This window comes from Pituophis catenifer, unplaced genomic scaffold (assembly GCF_029215685.1).
Source record: "Pituophis catenifer annectens isolate HBS135680 unplaced genomic scaffold, rPitCat1.0.hap2 SCAF_1, whole genome shotgun sequence".
Taxonomy (NCBI): Eukaryota; Metazoa; Chordata; class Lepidosauria; order Squamata; family Colubridae; genus Pituophis; species Pituophis catenifer.
The window spans coordinates 325,108,732-325,122,554 of record NW_027256881.1 but is presented as its reverse complement, the minus strand read 5'-3'; the positions used below and the strand labels follow the sequence as shown (position 1 = coordinate 325,122,554).

General features: G+C 43.3%; 1 protein-coding gene across 2 annotated transcripts in view; it reads right to left on the bottom strand.

Annotated features, from left to right (window-relative positions):
* TRIM9 (tripartite motif containing 9) overlaps positions 1-13,192 on the bottom strand; it is a 65,723-nt gene extending 52,531 nt beyond the window's left edge. For both annotated transcript variants that reach the window (XM_070931682.1, XM_070931683.1), the window contains exon 1: positions 12,353-13,192. In XM_070931682.1, the coding sequence (XP_070787783.1) occupies positions 12,353-13,192 (840 nt within the window). The remainder of the gene's footprint in view (positions 1-12,352) is intronic.
* Positions 13,193-13,823: the final 631 nt, after the last annotated feature.

The window sequence follows — 13,823 nt, the reverse complement described above, 5'->3', positions numbered from 1 at the left end:
TTGAAATTAGGCCATGATCAATCTCAAGTTTGGGCCCAATGGGAAGGTCAATAGAAAAGTGTGTGGTATTTCTCCAACCTGATGTCTGAAACATCCACTGAACTGTGGGAAGATCCACCACATTTTAAGAAAATCTGTCCTAAGAACCTTATTCCCCCTTGTAAAATTTATCCTCGTTTTTAGAGGGTGGATTTCATTCTTTCCATTTCATTCCCTTTTTAATTTCTGCAAACAGAAAAAAATATGAGTCAGGAACGGTCATTGGAATTGGAAAGATTATCTTGTGTGCAGTGACTGGAAACGGTACTAGGTTAAAACCCTGTTTTTTCTTCCTCCCGTTCCATTACCCCCTTCCCACCTGCTCAGGAAAAAAAAAGTGCTTTGAGATGAGAAGGCAAATGGATGAAGCAGAAAATTAATAGACAGGAAAAAGACCATGACCTTAGCTTGGCAGGAACATTCAATGCAATGCTTTGCTACTTCTTTTCTGGACAATTTATAGCAATGTCATCATTAAGAACAAGCTTGCCAGTGGCTGGGTTTTTTAATTATAATGACACCATTCATCAGCCTTGCCCCATTTAACTCTCCCACAAAGAAATGTAAAAAAAAACCCACTTCTGGGGGGTTATAAGGAAGCTTTTTAAGGACTAACCAATTCCAAGGAGTGTAGGAATTAGATCTATAATCACTCATAAACCAAGGGATAATGGAGGTGGGTGAGTGGGTACATAGCCCCTTTGTTTTCAGGAGACGGGGAATTCTTGAAAATGAATTCTCTCACAATGTTTAGAACTGGAGCTGCAATCCTATATGCGTTTATTTGGGAGTCACATCTATTTCATTTAATAATACTTACTTCCAAGTAGTCAGGCATAGGCTATGCACACTATCTTCTAAGTACCTTTCATTGCCATCACTAAGATGGAATAGAACAGGATAACAGAATTGGAAGGAACCTTGTAGGTCCGTGATGGTGAACCTATGGCACGTGTGCCACAGGTGGCACATGTAGCCATATCGGTGGGCATGCGAGCTCAGCTCCAGCATGCATGCGCGCGCCAGCTAGCTAATTTTCGGGCCTTCGTAGGGCCTCCGGTAAGGGTGGGGAAGGGTATTTTCACCCTCCCCAGACTCCTAGAAAGGCTCTGGAGGCTGGGGAGAGCAAAAAACGGGCCTACTGTGCCATCGCGTGTCAGGAGCAGGGGGAGCGGGGAGGGTCGTGCGTGCATATGCAGAGGCAGGGAGCATAGAATTATGGGTGTGGGCACGTGCGCATGCGACCCGCCCCAACTCCCTCGCTCCTGGCACGCGATGGCAAAAAGGTTAGCCATCACTGTTGTAGGTCATCTAGTCCAACCCCCTGCTCAAGCAGGAGACCCTATATCATTTCAGACAAATGGCTGTCCAATCTCTTTTTAAAAGCCTCCAGTGATGAGGAACCCACAACTTCTGAATCGGGGGTGAAATGCTACCGGTTCAGGCGAATCGGTACTGATAAAAACTACCGGTTTGGGCAAACCGGTAGTAAAAAAAAAGCTACTGGTTCGGTTAAACCAGCAGTTTAAAAAGCTACCGGTTCCTCCGAACCGGTATTTCCAATGATCAACTGTTTAGCTCTAGCAAAGGTTTAGCTTTGCTAGAAAGCAGGAAATCCTGCTTTCTAGCGAAGCTAAGTCATGTGCCACAGCTGATCCCCCCCCCGCTTCTACTTACCTTCCCAAGCCTCCTTTTGGTGCATACTGTGCATTTGAGCATGTGCACACAGTGCACATTTGGTGTGCATTGTGCATGAACACACAATGCGCATTTGGCGCACAGCGCGCATGCGTGGCCAGTGAACCAGGAGCAAACCGGTTCGGATTTCACCACTGTTCTGAATGCAGTCCATTTCACTGGTTAATTGTTTTCATCATTAGGAAATTTCTCCTTAGTTCTAGGTTGCTCCGCTACCAGATTAGTTTCCATCCATTGTTTCTTGCCTTGCCTTCTGGTGCCTTGGAAAATAATTTGCCCCCCTCGTCATTGTGGTAGCCCCTCAGCTCAACTACCTTACAGGGTTGCTGTTGTGAGGAAAATAGGAGATGGAAGGAATATTAAGTATGCTCACTGCCTTGACTTATTTATGAAAATAATAAAGGTGGGTTATAAACAAATAAACAATACATTTAACGAATTAAGTGTGTACAACAACGGCCTGTTTATCAATTTTGAAATGATTGATACAATCGCATCTAAGCTCTGGCAACTGCAGCTTGCAATTCCAAGATTTAATAAAAGACACAAAACTTAGCATTACAAAAGCCTGGATTTTTTTTTTTAAAAAAAGCACTTTGATTGGCCTGTTTACATAGAATTATGTGCAAGCAAAGCACTTTAAAATTTAAGATGTCAGAGAAATTAATTTATTTAATTATTTGTATCACTCTTGTGGGCTAACAGCAATACCACTACAATAAAAGGTCCGTGATAAACCCCCAAATTAAAGTTAATTAAGTTAAAATTAAAATCAAAACATCCAAGGCAAGTGAAAATTAAAGCCTACTGAAACTGGAGCATCATTTCAACAAGCAATAGAACTAACGATGCCAATGAGTATACTATATGCATATTTGTTTTATAGGTATAATTTAAGATGGCTATAAAATCTGACCTCCCTTAGCAGGCACCTGGGATTTTACTAGGCCAAAATATATCCAGGGTATAGTTAAGGATGCTAACCTTTTAAAGTGGTATATACAAAGCCACAGTACTCATGACAGAAAGTGTTACCTTTATAAAATGTAGAAGGAAATGTACAGTACATAGTTGTTTCTGGTCAGTGCTATTGAAGTTGGTTCTTACTATGCTCAATTTCTGAATAATGGAACGGGACCATTTGCATAACTTCCAGGAAAAAATGCCATTCACTGAATGAAGGTCTGAACACAGCTTTGAAACCACATATTACATACCACCGTGCTCTTTCCTTTCAGGGTAAACAGAGGGAATAATAAGACTGGTAAACCAAATCAAATAAAGGCCTGATGTAAGAGAAAGAACAGAAACATAGCTCAAAATTAGTTCATATTCTCACCACTCACTACATCGCTCCATATATTTCTATCTTTGCAAACCATCCTCATTTCATCCCTGTAAATAAACCGCACATTATGGACAGATTTGAACCAGGGATGAAATGCTCCCAGTTTGGACCGGATCGCTTGATCCGGTAGCAATGGTGGCAGGAGATTTGGAGAACCGGTAGCAAAAATCCCTGCCCCCCCCATGCCCAGCTGAGCCACGCGATCATCAGAGGCGTTTTTTTCTACTTTTCAAAGCATTTTTTCTACAACCTCTTTGGCCGAAAAAATGCTTTTAAAAGTTAAAAAAAAAGTTGGCCACGCCCATCCAGTCACATTACCCCCACCCCCACCAAGCCACCCCCACAGAACCGGTAGTAAGAAATTTTATATTTCACCACTGATTTGAATCCAGCAGGTTAGAAACCAGAAGACTGTGAGTTCTAATCCTGTCTTAGGTGCAAAGCCACCTGAGTGGGCCTGTCATTCTCTCCCAGCCCTAGGAAGCCAGCAATGGCAAACACTTTTGAAAATCCTTGCCAAGAAAAATGCAGGGAGTAGTCCAAGCAGGCACCTGGAGCCAAAAATTGATCTGAAGGCACAGATCACCCCACACCCACACACAGAAGGCTTTTCAAATAGAGGTAGTCCTCAACTTACAACAGTTCATTTAGTGACAGTTCGAAGTTACAATGGCACTGAAAAAAGTGACTTATGACCGTTTTTCACACTTATGACCATTGCAGCATCCCCATGGTCATGTGATTTATATTCAAACGCTTGGCAATTGGTTCATACTTATGACGGTTGCAGTGTCCCGGAGTCATGTGACCTCCTTTTGTGACCTTCTGACAAGCAATCGGGAAACCAGATTCACTTAACAGCTGTGTTACTAATTTAAGAACGACAGTGATTCCCTTAACAAATGTGGCAAGAAAAGTCATAAAATGGGACAAAAGTCATTTAACAAATTTCTCACTTAACAACATAAATTTTGGGCTCAAATGTGGTCGTAAATGGAGGACTACCTGTAATCCAAGAGACCATTCATAGGATTTAAATGGGAAGAACGGGAGCCAGTCTGGCCCTAAAATCCAGAAACAAAGAAGTTCATTCTTTTTCCTCAAGAATGCCTGTTAGGTATGAGGACAATTTAGTAATATTCTCTCCCCCTCCCCCCTTCTCATTCATTCCAGGCGTCTTTCATTCAACCGCTCTGAGAGATTATTTTTAAAAAGATGGATTATTTTTTTTCAGCTTTTGAGAGAGATGAAATGGTTTGCCTTCCTGTTTCTTCTTGAAAAAATATTCCAGCACAATCTGACTAAATCATTTGCTGCTCCCTTTGGCGTTTCCCAACCGTCAGATTCCTGTACTGTCCACTTCGCCTCTTGTGTCAAAGGGATTCCTGAGCTCAGATGACCTTGAAGAAGATCCCGCCACCCCCAGATTGTAATTAGCAAGCCATCCTTTGTGCCTCGATGCCCACTGTTGCTTCAGGGAGAAATGAGATTACTGGAGCAGAGTGAAAAAGCCTCTAGGAAGGGAGAGAAGCTAAAAGGAAAGCAGGAGGAGCTGGGTGGAGGAAGGGAAAGGGCAAGAGAACAGAGAGAGGATTAGTTAAAAGCACCAGCCGTTCAGCCAAGGGCTCCCAGCTTCAAATGTCAAGGGAAAATAGAATGCAGAATGAGGTACTATAGTTAGGTGTGTTCCAGAAAGGAACATATTACTTTTTCTTTGGTGTACAATGTTTTTCCGGCATTTGATTGCCCGAGGAGGTTAAAATGTGCATATCTCTTTACAGGCCCATTTGGCTGTACTGGAGCGTGGAGAAGAGAGGTATGCCCAATTGTACCTTAATATTTTCCCTCTCGCACCTATAAATATGTGCCCCTCACATGTGCTGTCCAGATATGGGTCACACAGTGTGCTAAGCCATAGCATGGATGAAGGATCTGTGGGGGCGTGATTGTATTCCTGTGCCCCAACCTCCACAACATTTGCACAGTGTTGTGCCTAATACTAATGGGTTTGGCATCCAGGCATCCTCACTCCCCCAACCAAACTGATTCCACATTTAGCTTTAATTATACTTTGCTTGATGAGCAAATTGTACTCCCTCTGGTCCCACTGGGTATGTGACTGGCTGAGGGTGGGCTTTTAGAAAAGCAAGTTGGAAGGAAATGCAGCCATGAGTTTGCATATGTGGGAGAGAAAGAGTGTGCGTGTAACAATAATTAGGAAATACGCCGTCTCTCTCTACACCGAGCAGAAAACCCAAGCAATATCGGGAGCCTATTAGAATCTTAGCTGCTGTGTATTGTCACCAATCCCTTGACATCTCTTAGGCTCTTGATGGACCTACAGTTGATCATTCAGGGACAACAAAAATAGTATTACTTTAATTCACTTCAAAAGGATGATTATGATTTTTAAGCTGTGCTTATGTGGGTTAAATGTGGGCAATTATACCTTGGTTGCATTGCATTCAATCAATCAATCAGAATAGAGCTGGAAGGGACTTTAGAGGTCTTATAGTCCAAACACCTGCTAAAGCAGGAGACCCAATACCAGTGGTATTGGCGAACCTTTTACTTACCGAGTGCCGAACAAGAATGCGAAGCGCGCGCTGCGTGCACTCACGTACCATCCGTGGTAACGTGCGGCTGCTCCCCGTGTGCTGCGCACGCAACTGCACCATCTGTGCATGTGCACAGCTTTCGTGCATGAACGCATGTGTGCAAACGCTACCTGTGCATGCACGCACAATCTCACACACATGCGCAAACACATGCACATGTGCAGGAGAGCTCCGAAGACCAGCTGGGCCCCCTGAATTGCACACATGCACGCCAGAGGCCTGAACACCAGCTGGGGTGTGCATGCATGCACATTTTCAGGTGAGCTTGGTGACAGCTCGCGTGTCCGGAAAAATGGTTCTGCGTGCCACTTCTGGCATGCGTGCCATAGCTTTGCCAACACAGCCCTATACTATTCCAGACAAGTGGCTGTCCAGTCTCTTCTTAAAGACCTCTAGTGATGAAGCACCCACAACATCTGAAGGCAAGCTGTTCCACTGGTTGATTGTTTTCACCATTAGGAAGTTTCTCCTTAATTCCAAGTTGCTTCTCTCTTTGGTCAGTTTTCAGCCATTGTTTCTTGTCTTGCCTTCTGGGGTTTTGGAAAATAAGAGCCTTGATAGTACAGTGGCTTAGTGCACCCTGTCATTAACACAGCTGCCTGCAATTTCTGCTGGTTCGAATCTCTCCAAGGCTCAAGGTTGACTCAGCCTTCCATCCTTTCTAAGGTAGGTGAAATGAGGACCCAGTTTGTGGGGGCAATAAACTGACTTTGTATAAAATATACAAAAGTATGAAGGCTATTGCTTAACGCACTGTAAGCCGCCCTGAGTCTCCGGAGAAGGGCGGCATATAAATCAAATAAAAAAAAAAGTTGACCCACTCTTCTTTGTGGCAGCCCCTCAAGTATTGGAACACTGCTCTCATGTCATCCCCTAGTCTTTCTTTTCTCTAGATTAGTCACACCCAATTCCTGCAACCATATACAGTTTATAGTATGTATATAATTTAGTATACAATATGTCTGTGTGGGACAGGAAAGTTGCTAAGGGCTGTGATGAGCAGAACAATCATGCCAAATGGATAGAATGAGACACTTTTTGTGGGTTTTGAGAAGGCACTTAAAGAGCAACAAATAAGAAGAGTGGCCTGTATATTAGTTTTCAAAGCAGGCAACTACCATCACCATCTCTTGCATATCCATAATACGGGGTTTAACCACCTTTATATTTACCCAAATATCAGGTGCCAGTGTAGAGGGTTAGTCCTCATGTCCCACTAAGCACAGAATAGCAAGACTTCGCTAACCATTTTTAAAGAAGATGAATATGACTATATGAATAGGTTTTGCAAAAGGATGGCTCTGCTGGTTGCAATTAACAGCACCTGCCACTAGCCCTTGGCATACAGAAAGTATGGCTATCCAAAACTCTTTATTGGCAGAAACAGAATGTCCCTTTATTGGGACAGAATGAGCAAGCAACAGTGGACAGAACCTGGCTCTTGTTCCTGGTTTAAATTGACCAGAGTGCCAGTGGGCCGTTGTTTTTTTGTTTTTAATTAAAGTGTTTGTTTATAATGTTCAGTCAGGCATTAGCAGCCAGAGGCACCTGCAGGAGCCAAGTGCTCAGATTTTCCAGCAACCTTGGCCAAAATGGCCTTGGAAGGCATTCCCCAGTGAGGGGGAGGGGAGAGAATGTGTATAGAGGCATACAGCAATTCCTGACCATGTTTTCATCAACAGCATTGATGAAGTGTTATCCATGAAGTGTCACAACTTGTAATGGACTGTGAGGATAATGCTGAAGAAGAGGAGGAAGAAGAGGAGGAAGATTTCTCTTATCTGACCAAGGCAATGGTCAGATAAATCTGAGGCCAAAGCTAGAATGAGGATGGAGAAAGCATTTCAGATTTGATCCTCCCTAGCATTCTTGTAGAGTGGCAAAAGTCTATTATTGCAATCTTACAGTAAAAGTAGGTTTACTATTCATGGCTTTGATGTTCAAGTCTGGCCTAACTCAAAGGGTTGACATAGTTCCATAGACACACCCATGTAGGGTTGTTGTTTAACAACAGTGCAAGTACTGCTTTCATTTGAGGATGTTTTCTTTGGAACCTCCAGCCTTGAGTTCTCCACCTTCAAATCTACTCATTGTTTTCTAGGATCAGCCAAGGAATAGATTTTTACAGCTATTACTATTGAAACCAATCTGGATTATGGGCTAATATTTGTGCATGTGTGATAAAGTGTAGCTTCATTTCTTTTGTGATTAATATTTATTAGCTGACTTTAAAAGCACTTGAAATTAAGCTATGGGAATAAAAAAATGGGAAGGAAAAATTAATCTTGATCTCATGTAACAGACATTTGGGGGGGGTGCCTTCATCCAGATATGGTTGGTGTACCAATTATAGCCTTATAAGGATGTTTTGGTATCCATGATCCATGTCTTTAATTATAGACTTGCTGGTCTACTGCAATGCAGTCTTTGTGGGGCTCCCTTTGTAGATAATCCAGAACGATAGCTGGGACAAAGCACGGTAACCAGAGTCCTGGTGAGACAATCTCACCAGTGTAGAATAACATCTATTTTATACTCGTAACACTGACTAGCAGTAGACTTTGAACCCAATTTGAAGTTCTGGTCATTATTTTTAAAGCCTTACATAGCAGAGCATCAAGATATAACAACCAGCACCTTGCCAGAATAGAATCTGTAGGCCCAGTTTAGTCATCACAAGAGAGACTGTTTTAAGTCTGCCCCACTTCCAGATTATATGGGGAGGTAACCAAATGGCAGATCTTGTCATAGTTAGCCCACACATTTTCATAAGCAGGCTAAAACCTATTTCGTTGTGCTGTAAATCCAATTGATTGGGGCACCATAATGTTTTTTTTAAAAAATAGGAATGAGAAGTCTACGATATCAGCTGATATCTGTTAAAAATGTGTTTGTTTTTATTCAATTGTTTACTGCCCAGAAGCCTTTGGAAGTTGAGGTGGCTTAGCAATATGAAATAAAATTAGTATATGGATAAAATAAAAGGTTATTGAATTTGCACTGATGCTCAAGGTATAGTTTAAACTATTGTTATTTGTGTAAGCCGTTGACACATATAAATTATGAGGAATTCCTTCCTTCTGCTTGCCTGAGCAGTAAACATTGTCCTTTGCCAAGACAAACAGAGCTTTGTTCCTGTGCTGGTTGTGAAGCAATTTCCCATGATTAAAGCATGTTAACAGGCCCCTGACACTATAGCCAGCTCTGAAACGATGTCAATATAGCTACAAAGGTCAGTCCTAGGCTGCTATTTCGACAGGAAAAGATTATTGGCCAGAGGCCACAAAGGGCTTTTTACATTATATCCTAATGGGCAGAACCAATTGGAAGCAAAGGAAAGTAGTTGAAAAGTTCATTTTTCCTCTCTATTAGCAATTTCCAATTTTGCGGGGCCCTAGTGAGATGCTCTCAGACCCTTCTCCTGCATATAGTTTTTCTTTTTACTTTTTTCATCTCTACCCACTTATTTACCCTCTCCTTTCAGCCTTAATTTAAAGCAACATTTCTCAACCTCAACAACTTTAAAATCTGTGGACTTCAACTCCCAGAAATCCCCAGTCAGCAACAATGCCTGGGGAATTCTGGGAGTTGAAGTCCACATATCTTAAAGTTGTTGAGGCTGAGAAATACTGCTCTAAAATAATTGCTAAGGAACAGACTATGAGACCATTGGAGGACTCTGCTTGACTCTTCACAGTCTTTGCATACAAAGTAAAAAATGAGACCAGCAGCCGAACTAGGAGACCAAAAGTCAGCAGGTGATACTTCGGCAGGTGTCTAACAAGTTAATCCATGGTTTCGATCCAGCCAACCTTGGCTATAACCCAGGGGTACTTAAACAAGTTATGGTGTCTTCAAGGTGTGATCAATAAAGTTGAGATGGTGGCTTGGCTTCAGTGTGCCGTTGAAGCTCCCCTTGGTTTTCATTTGGGTTAGCTTCCATGAAGTGTTTGTTGTTTGTTGTGTTGTTTATTTTAGCCGATTATGGGCAGATGTTACAGGACAATCACCTTCTGCACCAGATCCTAACTACGTAACACTGCAAATATCAATTCTATCTCTGTACCCAGATAGCACAGCAAGGAGTAGTAAAAATGCCTGTATGTTCCATAGGTATATATGGGATGAGGGGATACTCATCCTCTTTGTAATCAAATATCTCTGCCTCATTACCTCAGAAGGTGTGTAGCCAGATCCTATGTGAAAAATAAGACATGGGTGACAAGCATGTGGAAAGGAGAAATGGACATTTAAATGGGAGATAAAAATTACATCCCTTTTGCTCTCCTCATTTATGTTTCGAGGGATAACTCAATTCAAACCAAACAAAAACACTACAAAAGCTCAGGGTGGAGGAATTGAGAAAAAAGTAAAATACGGATTACAATATATGGTGTAGAATCTTTTAACTAGAATTCTACCTGATGTAGTCATAAGAATTATACAGTGTCCCAACAGTCTTAGTGCAGTTTTAAGTTTTTAAAGCTTAAAACTGCACTGACTTTGGGGATATCTTGTATTGTAGTGTTATCCATAACACATTATAAACACTAATGTGTTGCTACCCTATGAAGTGAAAATCTCCACTTCAGCTTTGCACATATTGGTCCTGCTTCTAGTACGTCATGAATATGTAGCCCACTTTGTGAAGAAAATGCATTACCAAGTAGCAGAGTAGCGATAGGGAGAAATCAGGTGCAAACATGTCTAATTCCACATTTTCAAAGCAACACACAACCTGAAATTTAGTTATCATTCAAAATTAATAATTCTCCCAATTATGCAAGCAACACACCACAATAAAAAGGAAAATCTGCACAAAACCCCCTATATATTTGTGAGAATTATGTACAAATTTCTATTATGGAAATTATTTGTAAAAAGTAGATTCACTTGGACAATAGACATATATAAGTAGAACTGTGCACCTAAACTAGTTTTTTCCCCCCTGTATAAACATTATTTTGGAAGATGAGGAATTTTTAAATTGAACACATCAGACTTGATATACAGTACATGAAAAAATTAAAAATGGAGAAACTGAAATAGGCAAATACACCTTCCTCGTGGCAGACGAAGCAATTCACATTCAGAAAAGAAATCTATTCTTATACAGCTTCTTTCTGCTTCTTCTTATACAGCTTCTTTCTTCCACATCTCATCCACACATTCTGCTACCTTTAAAGTCTCCCCCAACAGGTTTCATTTTAGTTGTATGCCCCTTTCTCCAAGGACCTTTCCTCATCAGCTAGCCAGCTAAGAGATTAATTTGAGACAGACTAAACTCTGAGATCTATGTCAGTGCTCAATGTTAATACTGGTGAAGGGACTGTTTTGAACACAATCTTCCTTTAATTGTGTCCAAAATATCTTCTCCATTTATAGAATAAACAACACACTTCATTGCGTATTTGGAAGTAGGAAGAGCCATTTTCTATATTCAGACCATTTTTTTCACTAGTGATTTATAATGTTTTCTAGCATCATCCAGCCATCATTGAAGCAATATAAACTCTGTCCTCATTACCATTATATTAGCACAAAGAGAGTTAGGTGATGGTAGAAGCCCTGCTCTTCTTATTTCAGGGACTAGAATCTGCCTGGCAACCTCTAGCTGTACAAAGATTCTGTAGGGAAGTCCATGATAACGTTGCCTAAATGAGGACAAAGGGACATTTAAAAGGAAATGGAAGGCCAGTTAATTTTAGGAGTAATATGAGCATAGGATACTGGGGAAATGCAGCAATCTCATTCCTGATTTTTTGCCTCTTCCTCCCCCAGCTGCATTCATCTGTCAGTGTAAAACTCACCCCACCAAGCCCCCCAGTATCTTGTTGCTTGCTACTGCAGGCATCTTGGTGCAAACACTTGAATGGCAGCCAACAAAGAAGATGGGCAGGCCAGGCAAAATATGTGACACACCAGCGCAGGTGTTTCTTGGATACAAAATCAAGATGCATTCTCAGAACACATACACGCGTTGGCAGGATAGGCAGCTAGCAGTCCAGGAAAGAGAAGCAAAGACTGGGAAGTGAAATCTGTTTACAGCTAGGAAGACTGACTCATTAGAGGTAGGAGGAAGAATAAGATGGAGGAAATCAAGGGAGGAAAAATGATGAAAAGGTAAAGAAGGAGCTCTTTGATGATAATGAAAACTACATATTGCATAAATGCTTAAAATACGGAAGAGGGGGGGAGAGAGGTGGAAAAGAAAGATAGGCTAACAGATTGATGAATGAGTCATCTAGCCATGAAGGATTATGAATTTAGTATTCGGTGAAGAAATCAAGATCTGAGGGAAGGAAGACCAGAATTGTTGCTGTGTTTCACAGCATGCCTTCAGGCATTGTTGGGCTACAGCTCCATCATTGGCTGAGTATGATGGGAGTTGTACTCCAGTAAACATTTATGGAGAACCAGTAAAAAAAAAGGTACATAAAGACAGGAGGATTGGAATAAAATAGTTTTAGAGAAAAAGTAAGAGAAAGAAAGACAAGTGTAAGAAAAATGGAAGAGAGATCAATGGACACTTAAGAAAAAGACCACAGGGACCCAGCGCAAAGGCTGAATCGAGGATTTTCATCCTTTGCCAGGGTATCCTATCATACTTGCTTTGTTCATTACTCAGTGCCCCCAACACAGGACTGACCTTATGTAGTTTCCACATGGCGCCCAGCGCCTTCACCTCATGACTGGAATGCTTGCCTTCCTCCAGACACTGGTAACAGACAGGCATCTTGCACTGCACACAGTACATGCTGTGATTCTCTAGCTCATGGTCAGTGCAAGTGGAGATCTTGCGTGGACTGAGCCTCCGGCTGACCCGGCCCTGAGCTGGAGGCACCAAACGGTGCTTAGCCAGGGGGCCCCGTGGTGGATGGCAGCGCAGCCGGCATGGGTCACAATAGAAGACGTCGCACTGTTCACACATGACTGTGGCCTCCTTGGGTATCTTCTCACACAGTTGACAGCGCAGAGCAGCTGCTTTGCTTTGCTGGTAACGGTCAATGACACCCTCCAAGACACGATTCTTGGGAAAACCACGAAGGCCCCGCTCATCCAGAATCAGGCTGCGATGGCACTGCGGGCAGGTGAGGCAGGAATTGCGTGGCACCGGTGCCAATGAGGCAGTGGCTGAAGCCGGTGGGAGATGTGCAGCTGGCGGGACAGTTGGAGGGAAGACACGCACACCATTGGGTGACTTCTGACATGGTGTAGTGGGTGCACTGGCAAAGCCCCCATATGAGCCATAGCCGCTGTCTGCCTCACTGTAGAGGCTCATCTTGTCCAGGTCCAGGTAGTCATAGTCGGATGAGGAGCCAGCTGACCCCGAGGCACGTCGGCTCTGAGGCGACTCCGTCTCTGGCGTCTGCACCAGGATGTTTCGGGCACATGCCTGGCACAGGTTGTGTGAACAAGGTAGGATTAGAGGTTCCCGGTAGAAGGAGCCGCATACCGGGCACTTGAGCTCCTCTTCCATCTCTTCCATGGGCGGGGGGTTGTCTCTCGACGCCTTCTAGTCGCAGGTTCAGCGGCCGCCAGTAGGACAGGGGCTGGACAGTGGGCGCGCTTTCAGTACCACGGACAGCGAACCCGCCAAGCGAGCCGCGCTCGTCTCCAGCTTGGCTCACCTCGAGCCAAGCTAGATAAGCAATGCCAGCTCTGAACTCCTGCAGCCTTCCCACCGCTTCGGGAGCTCCGCCTTCTTGGCTCATCATTGGCCGTTTGCGCCGAGCGCTGAGACGCCATTGGACCACGGCAGTCTCCTAGACCCCCGCCTGCTTTGGGATACTTCGCTTCGCCGGCTTGCTTTTCACCCCCGCCCGCTCCTCTGCATGAATAAGAGACAGGCGGAGGTAACTGCTGTGGAAGGCGGAGAGCGCCTCCGAGCCTGATAGATATCCTCGGACTTGCAATTGGTGATCATGGGGCGGGGGGGGGGGGGAGGAGAAGGTGTGTGTGTGTATGTGACAATGTTTGGGGTACACAACACGGAGACACTCCTTGCAAAGGCCCCGTTCCCTTAAACTAAACAGTTAATTCTTAGTCTCGTTAATAACCGCCTCCCTTTTTCTCCTGCCGGAAATAGAAGATTTAATGGCAACAGCCTTCCTTTTCTG